Below are 14,777 nucleotides of genomic sequence, written 5' to 3'. Positions count from 1 at the left end.
CAACAGATCACATCCAGCCTCTCTAGTACAAGTTCATCCAATGTCAAAACCATGTCAACCAAAGGGTCGCAATCTGCGACCGTGTTGAGAGAAGCCGAGGTGGTGAAGAGTCAGTCGGCTTCCTCCAAGGCCTCTCCCAAGCTCCCAGGGCTTAGAGGAAGCATTAGTATAAGGAAGTTGATAAAAAACAAACTCCTGGACAGAGAAATCTTACAAAAATTAGAAATGGGACTGACCACAGTGGAGGAGGTCCAGGCCTCGTTGGCTCAGTTCATCAGCAAACCCACTGCCATCGCTGGCATATACTTGGAGTCGAGCAAGAAAAAAATGAACTTCATGGACGCTGCTGATAAGGGCTTACTAGCTAAGACGTATGCCATTGAGTTCATGGAGGCTCAGGCTGCAACAGGATGCGTGACAGACCCCTTCACTGGTGTCTCCCACTCAGTCCAGGAAGCATTGGAGAAGGGCGTGGTAGAGCCAGACGTGAAAGAGAAACTGCTGGATGCAGAGAAGGCCGTCAGTGGCTACATCCATGGCAGCAAAGCCCTGTCTGTGTTCCAGGCTATGGAGGAACGGATCCTAGACCGACACAAAGGAAAGAAGATTCTGGAGGCTCAGGTAGCCACCGGAGGTCTGGTAAACCCTGTCATCGGCGTTAGGGTGCCTCTTAATATCGCACTTGAGCAGGGACTCATAAACAAAGCCGCCCTGCAGAGTCTCTTCGACCCAGTCAGTAACCCCAGAAGCTTCCACAACCCTTTTTCGGGACAGAAGGCCTACTATAGTGAACTGCTGAAGATGTGTCTCTATGATATTGATGGTGGAGTTTATCTCTTGCCCTTTGGTGAGAGGCATCTCTCCGGTTTATCCCCTGCGAGCTCTCATAGAGTATCGGTCATCAGCAGCAGTGCTGGGATGGAGATGTCGACGTTTGAAGCATTTAAGGCCAACCGCATAGACAAGAGGACCTACCTCTTTCTCTCACAGCAGGACGGCGAATGGCAGGAAAAGTCCACTGTCAATGTCAACGGAAGCCCCCTACATATCATAACCGACCTGAAAAGCGGTCGGCAGGTATGCATCGAAACTGCCCTGAGTCAGAGGTTCCTGGAAACCGCAGAGCTGGTGAGTTATCGCAGCGGGCTGATCAGCATCTACCAGCTGGTCGACCTCATCTTCTCAAGAATGGTCGTCGTTGAAGACCCAAACAGCCCGATTGCAGGCGTGTGGGACGGCACCCAAAAGAGGCGTCTGTCAGTTCTCCAGGCTCTCCAGCAGAACCTCGTAGACCGTCTGACCGCCCTGCGCTTTCTGGAGGCCCAGGCCTGCACAGGGGGCATCTGTGAGCCAGCATCGGGGGAGAGGTTCCCTGTGGCAGAGGCTCTGCGGAGGGGGCTCCTGGACGAGTCCTTCGCTCGTCAGCTCCAGCAATGCGAACAAGCGTACGATGGCGTCATCCACCCCCACACAGCTAAGATCTTGAGTGTGTCTCAGGCGGTTCTGGAGAACCTGTTTCCTAAAGACGTGGGTCTCCGCTGCCTAGAGTACCAGCTCCTCACGGGAGGACTGCCCCATCCGGAGACCCACGAGAGGGTCTCTCTGGAAGAGGCTATCCAGAGCTGTCTGGTGGACAAGGCCACGGCCGCGATCGTGAAAGATGACAAGTCTCATTCGAAAACGCTCACTTGCCCAAAGACGAGAAGAAAGATCTCTTTCAAGGAGGCGCTGGAGAGAGGAGTTTCTGACTGCCACACGGGGATGAAACTGCTTGAGGCCACCAGGTCTCACAGTGCTGGAGCCAAGCCCTCTTTTCAGTACATCTGGACCTACAGACCAATCTAGCTTTGTGTAGTAAAAATCTATGCTACGTGAACAAGTGTAGATATTTATCATTTTAGAAAATCTATTATAACTTCCAAAATATATGTGTAACAGGTCCTGGATTTGATTAATGGGGAAAGCCTTGTCATTTGAGGGATGCCAAAATTATTTAGTGGTCACACATTTCATGTTGTACACTTTTTTTAAGTGGCAATTCTCCTTTTCACCCAAGCTTGTTTACAAGCAAACATTTCAGTAAACTGCAAATTAGCATTCAAATTGATTCATGCTAAACTGGTATGAAAACCACCATTGCTCGTAAGACTATTACTAGAAAGATTCATAATATGGCTGGGAGTATCTCTGGTGTGTATCTGCTGTTGCTTGTCTATGTTTCCACGTCCTTCGATAATCTGCAGTGCTATTAATAAATAACTTTGATATAACAAGCTTTAATGAACCTCTCTCTCCGCCTCTAGCGATCTGTCGATGAGGAGAAGAAAGAGAATGGTGATAAAGTTAGCAAGCTATTGCACTGGATGTCCAGTGTAAAACCTGGCATGGGCAAAGAGGCTAAAGCTAGCACAACAACCGCTAGTAAGCCCCAGGTAATAACTGTGTGCATAAAAAAAACATGCTTTCACTGTTGTTTTCAACTCTCGTCCCAAGACTATACATGTGTATATTATCACCCCTGTGTATTATGTATGTATATATATATATATATATATATATATATATATATATATATATATATATATATATATATATATATATATATATATATATATATACTATAACGTCTTTCCAAGAATTGTGTTTCCTGCCAAATACAAATTGTGTTACAAAACAATCCTACACTTTCTCTTTATAATTGTGTGTACATGGTTTCCAATAAACAAACCAGTTTTTGATGATTTTATCATTTAATTTAGCCAGTTATAGCCACACAATATCAATACAAAGATGTAAGCTGCATATACAGTTTCAGCTTGACAGCTGGGCCATTATTAAGGTATCAAGCCCCTTTAAATGAACCCTCTCAGGGTCCTTCACAAGAAAATTGCCTGAGAAAACTGTTGCACAAGCACCACAATAACATCCCAGTATCTTGACAACAACTTAGCTAGAAATGTACTGTCGTTTTCACCCATCAACACAACATGTTACAAGGAAACCTCTTTTCCTCAATGAAAAATATAATTGTATAAAAAAGCTCAACACTGTTGTATATTGCCCTATCGCCTGGCATTACATATTGTGTTAAAAGCAACCCATTGAAATAACTGATATAAAGGTTAATTTCACAAGTCATTGTGTAACGTACAAACATGCATCTAGAACACTCCTGCTGAATTAGGGTTAGGGCTATCATAGCCTAGGGCAAGTCATCACAGCCTAATATCTAGCCCAATCATCATTTACCAGAAACGGTTAGAAAGCAACACATGCACATTTCAATATCATATATGCACAATGCTGTTTGTCTAGCCTGGCCATCTCACAGTACTTGGAATTGTCAACATTCAGAGCACACAAAGTGAATTTATACACATGGTCTGTATTATTCCAGACATCAATGGAGGAGATTGTGACCAAGAAGGAGCAGATTGCAGAAGTCCTGAGGACCACTCAGATGCTGATTACCAAACACAGTGACAAGTGAGCGCTTCTCTTGATTCAACGTTTCATGATAATATGCTGGGCCACGCCCTGTGTGCTTCCTGGTTGGAATTACAGTAATATTATATTGAGTCTGAAGGATTTTGACTTCAGATTATGCTTGCATCACGCTAGAAATGTAATGCCAAACATGAATGTGTCTGTCATCTGTTCAGAATCTTTAGATGTTATTGTCCTGTAAATCAGGGCTGAAAGACGCTAAATGGTTGGCACGTGTTTTCCTGCAGGATGACGGAGGAGGAAAAGCAGGAGGCCAAGGAACAGCTGAAACTGCTGCATCAGGCCTACGGTGATCTCAGCCAGCAGTGTGCAGACCAGACGCCCCCTGTTGACCAGGTTTGGAACTGCTTCTCTGCTCTGCACTGGGGTGGATAAGAGATGTGTGGATTTGCAAAGCACACTAGCGCCACCTACTGTGCTCCTGCATGACTAACGTGTGATATCCCCAGCATGGTTTTCTCTTGAGCCATTTTTAACGCTGTCAGCCAATGAAGACAAGAGAAATGGTAGGAGGGTTCCTCTGTAGTATGTGGACCAATGAAACCCAGGGAAACTGAGTATGCTGTAAACATGCTTCCTGACTGAACCACCCTGAATCACCCTTCCGCATTCTGACCTTTCACAGCCATCCTTGATGCACAGTCATTCTCTTCCCCACAGGTGCCCTCCCTATCCAACATAACTCCCTTTGTGTGGTGTGTCTAACTTGCTCTCTCGTTTGGCCAGATACTGAGTTCTGTTCACAGATGCATGTCAAGCTTTCAATGTGTCCAATGTTCCTCTTGCTGTGGGAACGCTCTCACAGCCTTGCCTTGTTGCACATGAACTCCTTGCTTGTCTGATGGGTGAGTACGTGTTTCGACCTTGCTTTTGAAAACAATTACTGTAAAGAAGATTAATTTGAATATAATTGATATCAGCGGGATATCTCAGAGGTATGTAAAATCTATACTCACCTTCTCCTTCTGGTTGTCCCACAGGATTCCCAGACCATTGAGGGGATTCTGGAGACTGGGAGTGGATCAGTGTACTCCGTGTTTGCTTCTGTCCAGAGAGGCTTGCTGGACCAGAGGACAGGGGTCTGCCTCCTGGAGGCCCAGCTGGTCGTACACGGCCTCACTCTGCCACAGAGCAGGGGGTCTGTCGACCTGGACGAGGCTCTCACAAAGAACCTCCTCGATGAGCCCACATGGAGGCAACTCCAGGATCTGAACGAGGCCAACAACATCCTCCGGAGCCCCCAGTTTTCCTCGGAGCCTCTGCCCGCGATAGCAGCCTTCTGTGAGGGGGTCATCTCGGAAAAGTTGGCTGTCAAAGTCATGGAGATCCAGCTGGCTACTGGAGGTCTCAAGATATTTAACACCAGGGAATTACTCACCCTCGATGATGCCTTACAGTTTGGACTCATCCCTGCCCCTTTCTACGTCCAGATCCTGGAAAGACAGAACAGCGCGAAGGGTCTGATCAGCCCTGGTACGGCTGAGAATGTGTCCCTGGCCCAGCTGATCCAGAGGAGTGTCTTTCATGAGGAGACAGGTCTAAGACTGCTGCCTGTGAAGGAAAACCATCAAGGAACCATAGTGTTGCCATCAGGAAAGGAAACCAGTGTGCTGAGGGCGGCCCATGAGGGCCGTATCGATCGTGAGACCATGTTAAGATTACTAGGGTCTCAACTGTTTGCCGGTGGGATCGTCGACCCAAACACCGGACGTAAACTGACAGTTGAGGAAGCCCTGTCAGAGGGCCTCATTGACCCAGATATTGCCTCTGGGATACTGAGTCACCAGACACAAAATGGCGGCATTGTCAATCCCCAAAATGGAGAGAGGCTTACGGTGGATGAAGCGGTCCAGTGTGACTTGATGAGCTCCACCAGTGCTCTGCTGGTGCTGGAGAAACAGAGGGGCTTCATGGGGCTGTTGTGGCCTCACTCAGGGGAGATACTCACTTTCTCCACCTCTCTGCAGCACAACATTATCACCAACCAGCTTGCCTGCAAACTGATCAGCAACAGACAGAAGATAGCGGCCTTTTACATCCCCGACAACTCAGAGGTTGTCGATATCAACTCTGCGGTCAGAAGCGGTCTGATTGACAGACACACAGTGGAGATACTGAAAACGATCGAAATACCAGATGTGTTGCCAGATATTGATGAACTTCATGCGAGGTTCTCCTCTTGGTTGATGTTCAAGGAGCTGCAGATTGAAGCACGTCAGAGTCCCAGAGATACCGCAGACTTGGATGAACAGAGCCTTGCTGCTCCGTCTCCCTCAGAGGCAGAGCAGCTCTTTATCTCCTACCTCATGCTGAACAGCTACATGGATCCAACATCTGGGAAAAGACTTCTGATATTTGATGGACAGCTGTCGAACATGTCCAAACTCTTCATGGAAGAGTTAGCAGATGCGGGTGGACGTGAGAGACAGAACTCTGTATCATCTAATGATAATACAAGGGTGGATGATTATTCTGAGAAATTGACTAATTCAGAAGCATCATCTCAAAGCAGTAAGGAGGATCTGGTTCTGCTGCAAATCGATGAAGAAATAGATCAAACGATGGAAGACCAGGAAGTGCTTAGTTTTCCGGGTGTGGTTGACAAGGGAAATGAGGTTTCTCTGGATGTTAAAACCTATCTTGGGACTAGTGTTTCAGGACGTGATGCCCTTGAGGAACCCTTTGGACAAACTGACACGTTAAGAAACATGACTCAGCTCATTACTGGTTTGTCTGAGGATACGTCTCAAAAGTACTCCACATGCATAAGTCCTGTTCATGGCAACAACTTGGAGGAAGATTCAGTTGAAGTAAATAGGTCCGCCAATGGAGGTTTAGCAAATAAAGGAAGCCAAACATCTCCAACATCCTGTGTCATGAATGGATCCGATACGTGTTTAACTTCAGGAACACATGAGCTCGCACTGTCAAGCCCCACAACTGCATCTTTTCCCCCTTGGCAGCAGGTGCAAACAGAGGCTGAGCCTGGCTCATCACCATGCAGGATGGTATCAGAGACTGAGCCTGGATCATCACCATGCAGGATGGTATCAGAGACTGAGCCTGGATCATCACCATGCAGGATGGTATCTGAGACTGAGCCTGGATCATCACCATGCAGGATGGTATCTGAGACTGAGCCTGGATCATCACCATGCAGGATGGTATCTGAGACTGAGCCTGGATCATCACCATGCAGGATGGTATCTGAGGCTGAGCCTGGATCATCACCATGCAGGATGGTATCTGAGACTGAGCCTGGATCATCACCATGCAGGATGGTATCTGAGACTGAGCCTGGATCATCACCATGCAGGATGGTATCTGAGACTGAGCCTGGATCATCACCATGCAGGATGGTTCCTGAGCCTGAGCCTGGATCATCACAATGCAGGATGTTGCCTGACACCGTTGACAGGCTCACAGACTCTCAGTGCTCTAAGGAAGGGCTGGAGGACGAGGATGAGAGAAGAAACGCCCTCCACCTGCTCAAGGCCCAGGTGGAAGAGGGCGGCATCCTGGATGTGACCTCAGGCAAACGCTACGATCTGGAGGGAGCCCTGGATAAAGGGCTGGTGGATGAGGAGACTGTACTGGAGGTTCTGGCTCTCCAGCTGCACAGGAGCGGGGTGGTGGGGGATCAGAGGGACACCATGTCCACCCTCCAGGCAGCAGTGTCAGCTGGATCCATCTCTTCCCAGGTGGCCGTGCAGATCATGGAGCAGCAGGACCTGCTAGCCGGAGTGTACGACTCCAAGGCTGGCAGCACCATCTCTGTTAGTGAAGCTCTGGAGTCAGGGCTGGTCAGCGAAGATCTGGCCATGAGCGTCCTCCACTCGGAGCCCAAGCACAAAGCGATCGTCGACCCTGAGGGGAAATGCTCCCGCTCCGTCTCTGAAGCCAGACAACTGGGATTCATAGACGACATGGAGGCTGAGGATCTGCTGACAGGGCAAACTGAGACCAAAGTGGCGGTGATCATTCTGGATATTCCGGATGAGCCGATGGATGGAATGGAGACTGGGAAAGGATTCGCAGGCAAAGAGTGGGACACTATAAGGAACCATGAGGAGACGAGTGATGGCCTGAATCCTTCACATCTTCCATATAGTGTCTGTCAAGATTCTGCACGACAGATCATCTCACCCATCTTGTCCAATCAGTTAACAGAGGAGCTTAGCCCCCATCAAACTGACTCAGCATGTTTACCAAGAGAAGATTGGGAGACATCGGTCCATCCCAGTAGAGATTCCTCATCAGATATGGTCTGTGGATCCAGAAATGACACCCAACATAATTCTTTATCAAACATGTCACATACAATCAGTATTTCGGATACCAGGATTTCCCAGAGTAAATCTGAGGAAAATGAACTGACCGTCGGTGTCACTTCCCCTGGTCTGCCTGATGATGTGGAGCCAGTGGTGTTCTGCCCGGACAATGAGCTGACCAGTGCAAGTTACCGACAGGTGGAGATCGTAGCTAACCAGACGGTGAGTCCGGTTCACAGTGACTCAGGGGTGTCCTGTTCCTCACACAGCGATACGCAGTCTGAAGAAAGGAAGACGGAGAACGTGCTGGCTCCAGTCAGGGAACCGGGCGAGGAGCTCGTCCCAGGGAGCTCGTCTCCCAGGGGTCTGTCCAGCCGCGCCACTGGCTCGGTGTCTGAGTCTTCTTCTGGGAATGCAGGGGAGATCACAGCCAGCGCTACTGAAACTCTACAGCCAGATCATGGGATGCCTCAGCAAGCTGTTGTCAGACCAAAGCCATTAGGGGGAATCACACCTGCCTTTTCTCACAATGGACACAGTCAGAGTGAGTTTGTATGTGATATGAGTCCTCCAGTGCTTTGGCAAGATTCCTCAAATTCAGCTATAGAGTCAGAAGCGGTTATTCCAGACATAAGTCACAGCAATGATAGCAGCGATTACAAAACTAATTTAGAAATGTCTGTGCCAACCCTCGTCGAAGATCATTCTTCCGGAACCACGTCGGATCCCACTGGAGCAACGAATCAGCCAGGTTCTAATGCTAAGGCAAACTCCCAGACTGAATCAGGAAAGGAACCATCTGCTGTGAACCAGCCGGCCGAGGTTCACTCTCAGGGCCCAGGTTGTACCCCTGCAGAAGCTGAATCTGAGGCAGGATCGACAGCACAGACAGACAATCACAACCGCCGACCGAGATCACCTGAGAACGGCCTCTCCTCAAGCTCTCCCTCATCTCCAAACCTGACCTCAGGGCCTCCACTGAATGAATCAGAACCTGGCCTAGGGTCAGAAAGAAGATGGGATGTAAGGGGTCAGGAATCACATCCAACACAACCTGGGTGTAGCTCCTTGGAGGAATCCATGCTAAAGACTAACGATACCTACGCAGAATCCTCTAGTGCATCTGACGGTGCTGCGACCCCAGCCTCAGTCCTCTACCACGCCGTGCGGTCTGGCCTGGACGAGCTGGTGAAGATGAGAGTGGAGGGGGCAGGTGTTGGAGACCTGCAGAAGGCAGAGAACGAGGCAGTGGAGGACATCATCAGTGTGATCCAGACCATTCCCCACCCCCCAGGGAGAACAGGCCCCCACCAGGGACCAGCACCTCCAGACATCCAGGGACCTCCAGGCATCCAGGCACCCCCAGACATCCAGGGACCTCCTGGCATCCAGGCACCCCCAGACATCCAGGGACCTTCAGACATCCAGGCACCCCCAGACATCCAGGGACCTCCAGGCATCCAGGCACCCCCAGACATCCAGGGACCTTCAGACATCCAGGCACCCCCAGACATCCAGGGACCTCCAGGCATCCAGGCACCCCCAGACATCCAGGGACCTCCAGACATCCAGGCACCCCCAGACATCCAAGGACCTCCAGGTATCCAGGCACCCCCAGACATCCAGGGACCCCCAGACATCCAGGCACCCCCAGACATCCAGGGACCTCCGGACATCCAGGCACCCCCAGACATCCAGGCACCTCCAGACATCCAGGCACCCCCAGACATCCAGGGACCTTCAGACATCCAGTCACCTCCAGGCCTCCAGGCACCTCCAGGCCTCCAGGCACCTCCAGGCCTCAAGGCACCCCCAGACATCCAGGGACCTCCAGGCCTCCTGGAGAGCAGCAGCCCAGATCTCCTCGTGGACGTGCTGAAGCAGGAAGCTCCACACTCCCCTGAGAGTAAGGACTCTCCTGGAGGCCCGGAGAGGACCAGGTCCCACATCCAGTCTCAGTTGCTGCAGGTGATCCAGAACGTCTCCTCTGGTCAGGACCCGGAGGTTCTGCGGGAGGTCATGGAGACCCTGACCAGTATGATGGGCGGAGAGCCACAGGAGGACAGGCAGGGCTGTCGTCTGGAGAGCATCCAGGAGGAGAGCTCCGAGGAGGAGGCTGAAGGAGCCACTGAGGCAGAGAAGCCAGACCTCTGCCACGCTGCTACTGGCTCAAGTATGAGGAAAGCTGAGGGGATTGAAGCTGAAGTCAAGGTATGTCATCTTTATTTAGCCATTTTTCTTTGTGTATCTACCTTTCAAAATCAGAGACATGTAAGATGAATTCGACAGTGACTAAAAGATACCAACATTTTGTGGCCTCCTTTCAGCCACAGTGTTCCACTCAGGATTATTTGGAGTGTGTGGGCAGACTCCAGGATCACGGAGATGTCTTGGAGGACATCAAGAATGACCTTTTGACCCAGGGTCCTCTGACTAGCGACATGGAGGAGTTAGTGGGTCAGCTGGGAGAATCTCAGGTTTGCCATGTGATTTTCTACTGTACTCTATACCACAACCCTAAATGCCTGGATGGGTAGATGACCACTCAGGTGACTATACGTAGTCCTGCATTTCTACCTATTTAGTTCTTTCTCTACATGTCTGTTAATCTGAGTTGTTCTCCCTTTGCATGAAGAGATATCAGCTTCCACAACCACTTCTCACATGTTGTATTTCTCCCTTTCTTTGGACTAAACTCACGCTGTTTCTAGTCACTGGAATCCAATTTGTCCGCGCTGGCTGGTGTTCTAAATACAGACCTGCAGCTAGCCAGGCAGCTGTTGCACTGCAGTAATGAAATGGTACCCTCACAAATCCACCAAGACTTGGCCTCAGCCTTCATTGATTTGCAGCCAGCTTTCACAGACGTTTGCCGAATCTCTGCAGAAAGGACTTATGTTCTGACACAGGCTATTGAAATAGGAAAGGTCAGTGTCGAAAAAAGCACCGGGTTTTGGGTGTTGGTTATGGAAACTGCTGAAAACGGCAGTTTGTGAAAAAGAGAGATCTTTCTGTTTTGAAATATCATAATTTTCAGGCCCATCTGGAGTCTACCTACCAGGATCTGCTCTGTACCCTTGAAGCCCTCTCAGGGTGTATCTGTGATAACCCTGAACGTGTCTGCAATCTGGATACGAAGGACACATGTGACCTGGACACAGTGAAACACCTGATTGAGCAGAACAGGGTATTATTTGTGAATCATACATGCATTCTGTCTAGTCACGTAATGGCTTAAATTCTGCCATTCAGATACGTTTGATATTATTATTATTACTATTATGATCAAGTCAGTGTCCGGAGTGTGGTTGCTGATGTCAGTGTTCTTCTGGGGGGGTTCTAGAACACTGAGGGAAGGCTGTCAGGGCTCCGGCGGCAGCTGGAGGAAGTAGCGTTCGATATCCAGTACTTCATATCTGAGCATGCCCAGTTTCTCAGCCCTGCCCAGAGCCGGCACCTCCTCAAGACTCTTAGCGCCACCCAGAGGGCACTGAGGGAACAGCAGGGGGTGGTAGCGGACCAGACCTGCACCCTGGAGCAGGTCCTGAATGCCAGGGAGAAGCAGAGTCTGCAGAAGGTCTGGACCAGAGACATGGTCCCATAGGAGATTGAGAGTGTGAATTATAATGTCTTGATTCCAACATGGAGGTTTTTGGAGTTGGAAGTGTGCACGAGAGTGACGTTTTGGTGCTAACTGTGCATGGACTGGGTGTTATGTCAGCTAGTCTCTAGGGACAGTGCTGAAAGACATTCTGGGATGGATATCGTGAAATAGCACAGACAGAACTTACATTTCTAAGCTTGACTCAGTGTTGATCAAGATGTTGTGAAAGTGTTTGCCCTCCTTGAGAGTGTTGCATGTTTCCATGCTTGACCATGTGACCACAGGCCAACACTAACTGCTCTGCTTGTGTTCGCATTTCACAGGCATCCAGGCGCCCGTGAACACTGACAGTGCATCTCCAGTGTGGGAACACCTCACCTCGTAGACCTCAACACTAACTGTCTTTAACATGTGCCATCTCTATCCCTCCCCTCTCTAATGTTCCGATGCAGGCTTAGCGGATGGCTAGCTAGCATGTTTACAGCATACTCAGTCCTGGTCCTAGCTAGTTGGATGTTCATGACGTACATGGTTTACATGTTCAAGAGAAGGGGGCTTGTATGTTTGGCATGGTGTAAGAGAATGAAATGTCAGACCCCCCCCCCCCCCCACCTCCCTCCTCCAACCAAACAAACCGAACCCATCCTCCTCCCATCTCGTTCTCTCCTCGCTAGAACCAAGGTTGCGGTGCCTAACCCTGTCGCTTTGTGCGGCTCAACATTGCGTAGCCATATCAGTGTGTGGAGTTGCATGTGGGGCCGTTGTCTGACTGGGTGCTGTGGTGTGTCCAGTGCGTCGTGGAGAAGCAGCAGGAGCTGCAGGGGAAGCTTCAGGAGCTGTGCGAAGGCCTGACCCTGACAGAGAACCGCCTGATCGGGCACCAGCAGCAGACCTGGGGGGCGGAGAGGGGCACTGACCTGCAGCAGTGTCAACAAGAGCAGCAGGTTAGCGACTCGACACCTCTGTTAAAACCTTTTTCGTTTTGACCTTTTTTTCTGTATAATGTCAGTTGGTCTTGTTAAATATTTGCCGCCTAGCAGGAGCGATATTAACTTAAGTCTGACTGTTAGAATGTCATCTCTTCAGTGCTTTTTCATTAATTTTTTATTTGATTTACATTTGACTTTATGGTCAGGATTCCTTCAGTTCTTAAGTGTTGATTAACAGGTTGCGTGGATCAACCTACCTTTCCCAGTAGTGACATCAATGAACTGAAACACTGTTTCTATTCACAACAAAGATGGCATTGCTTGATAATTGGTTTCAGTTACAGATGATAGTCTCACTATCTCTGGGATTTCCCCTTCAGGCTTTGCAGAAGGATGTTCAGACCAACACCACTGCGCTCAATGAGGTCATCTCCAGCACGAAGACCTTCCTGGAGGAGAACCGGAGCAAGCTGACCCCGGAGCAGACCTCGGCCATAGAGAGGAAGCTGGAGGAGGTCAAGAGCAAAGCCAAACTGATCAGTCAGCGCGCGGAAGACTCCAGGAAAGACCTGGAGAAGGTTGTGACCACTGCTATCAAACAGGAGACCGAGAAGGTTAGAGGTCACGCTGAAGTCATTAACGCTAAAGGGATCCTCAGATTCCGAACGCCTCTGTGCCAACGCTGAGCAGTGGGTCACGAACCAGTGGAAACCTCAAAGTTAAACGTTAACTGCAGTGAGAACATACAGGACATACAGCAACAGTTCTTTTGGATTCTGATTTGTTCAGTTGACTTTATTTTTCATTCCCCTCTGTGATTTTGTCTCTCTCCCTATATATATATATTTAGAATTGATATGTTGCTTTGTATAAATTAATTAAACGCTCTCTTGTCTCTTGGTTAAGTTCCTCCGTCCCCCAGCCCTCTGACTCCACCTGTGTCGCCCTACCTGTGTCCCTCCTCTAGGTGGCAGCAGAGGAGCAGCTTCAGGAGAGCAGGAACAAGATCGAAGGTCTGCTGGGCTGGATCTCCAACATCGGCTCTGAGAAGGACAGCATCCAGGACCAGACAGACAACGACGGCAAGCAGAACGGCAACACGCCGCTGGACCCTCCTGCCAAGGGCATGATGGGAAATGACAATGATGCCAACGGGAATGTAGCCAGGACAGATAACGACCCCCAGGGGAACGTTCCGGAGAGCTCCTCCTCGGGCGATGGTCTGGAGCAGCAGTATGACAGGATCAAGGTGAGACTGTTTGCCTGCTTAGCTCAGTATTCAGTCTCTCTCTCTCTCTCTCTCTCTCTCTCTCTCTCTCTCTCTCTCTCTCTCTCTCTCTCTCTCTCTCTCTCTCTCTCTCTCTCTCTCTCTCTCTCTCTCTCTCTCTCTCTCTCTCTCTCTCTCTCTCTCTCTCTCTCTCTCTCTCTCTCTCTCTCTCTCTCTCTCTCTCTCTCTCTCTCTCTCTCTCTCTCTCTCTCTCTCTCTCTCTCTCTCTCTCTCTCTCTCTCTCTCTCTCTCTCTCTCTCTCTCTCTCTCTCTCTCTCTCTCTCTCTCTCTCTCTCTCTCTCTCTCTCTCTCTCTCTCTCTCTCTCTCTCTCTCTCTCTCTCTCTCTCTCTCTCTCTCTCTCGCTCCCTCTGGCTCTGTCTCCCCCAGTATCCAGGAAACAACAGATGAATAGGTAAACAAGCATCATCATTCATTTCCATCACCATTGCTTGGTGACAAAGCCCTGGCTCTCCCCTCTCTCCAGGCCCGTCATGATGAGATGGTGGGCCAGCAGCAGGCTCTGATCCAGGCCACCCAGGCAGCCGAGGCCCTGCTGCAGGGCCAGGCCCAGGTGCTGTCCCCTGGGGAGAAGGACAAGCTGCAGAAGAACATCCAGGACCTCAGGGAGCGCTACGACGCCTCGCTCACCCAGGCTGAGCAGCAGATGAAGCAGGTAGGAGATCGGCCTCTTAGTCTGCCTGTATGTCTGTGCGTCTGTCTGTCTGTCTGTCTGTGTGTCTGTTTGCCTGTTTTTCCCTCTGTCCGTCCATCTACCCTTCCATCCGTCTGTCCTACATTCCTCCCCTCGGTGTGTCCACCCCCAGGTGCAGTGCGTCCAGGAGGAGCTGGGGAGGTTCCAGGGGGACTGTGAGGAGTTTGAGTCCTGGCTCCGGGACGCGGAGGGGGAGGTGCAGGCGCTGGGGGCCCCTGCAGGGTGCCTGGACGTCCTGAAGGGCAAGCTGGACCGACAGAAGAGCTTCTCTGAGGACGTGATCTCCCACAAGGGGGACCTGCGCTTCATCACCATCTCAGGACAGAAGGTTCTGGATGTGGCCAGGGCGTGCGGGAGGCCGGAGCTGGGGGAGAAGGATTCCCCGCTGCAGGTGGATACTTCCGGAACCTGCTCCGCTGTGAAGGAGAAGCTGGATGCTGCTGCGAGCCGCTACAAAGCCCTGCATTCACAGGTACACCTTAACGC

The 14,777-nt window shown here is 50.2% G+C and overlaps 1 protein-coding gene across 5 annotated transcripts in view; it reads left to right on the top strand.

Annotated features, from left to right (window-relative positions):
- dst (dystonin) overlaps positions 1 to 14,777 on the top strand; it is a 136,184-nt gene that overhangs the window by 64,947 nt on the left and 56,460 nt on the right. For all 5 annotated transcript variants that reach the window (XM_084709023.1, XM_084709027.1, XM_084709026.1 and 2 more), the window contains 13 exons: positions 2,304 to 2,432; positions 3,398 to 3,486; positions 3,735 to 3,843; positions 4,488 to 9,989; positions 10,106 to 10,255; positions 10,490 to 10,705; positions 10,816 to 10,965; positions 11,122 to 11,355; positions 12,174 to 12,326; positions 12,692 to 12,925; positions 13,279 to 13,560; positions 14,064 to 14,252; positions 14,404 to 14,763. In XM_084709023.1, coding sequence (XP_084565149.1) covers positions 2,304 to 2,432; positions 3,398 to 3,486; positions 3,735 to 3,843; positions 4,488 to 9,989; positions 10,106 to 10,255; positions 10,490 to 10,705; positions 10,816 to 10,965; positions 11,122 to 11,355; positions 12,174 to 12,326; positions 12,692 to 12,925; positions 13,279 to 13,560; positions 14,064 to 14,252; positions 14,404 to 14,763 — 7,797 coding nt within the window. The remainder of the gene's footprint in view (positions 1 to 2,303; positions 2,433 to 3,397; positions 3,487 to 3,734; positions 3,844 to 4,487; positions 9,990 to 10,105; positions 10,256 to 10,489; positions 10,706 to 10,815; positions 10,966 to 11,121; positions 11,356 to 12,173; positions 12,327 to 12,691; positions 12,926 to 13,278; positions 13,561 to 14,063; positions 14,253 to 14,403; positions 14,764 to 14,777) is intronic.

Source organism: Hypomesus nipponensis, chromosome 11 (assembly GCF_054491055.1).
Source record: "Hypomesus nipponensis isolate SF chromosome 11, ASM5449105v1, whole genome shotgun sequence".
Taxonomy (NCBI): Eukaryota; Metazoa; Chordata; class Actinopteri; order Osmeriformes; family Osmeridae; genus Hypomesus; species Hypomesus nipponensis.
The sequence above is the reverse complement of the archived record's forward strand: the minus strand, read 5'-3'. Positions and strand labels throughout refer to the sequence as shown.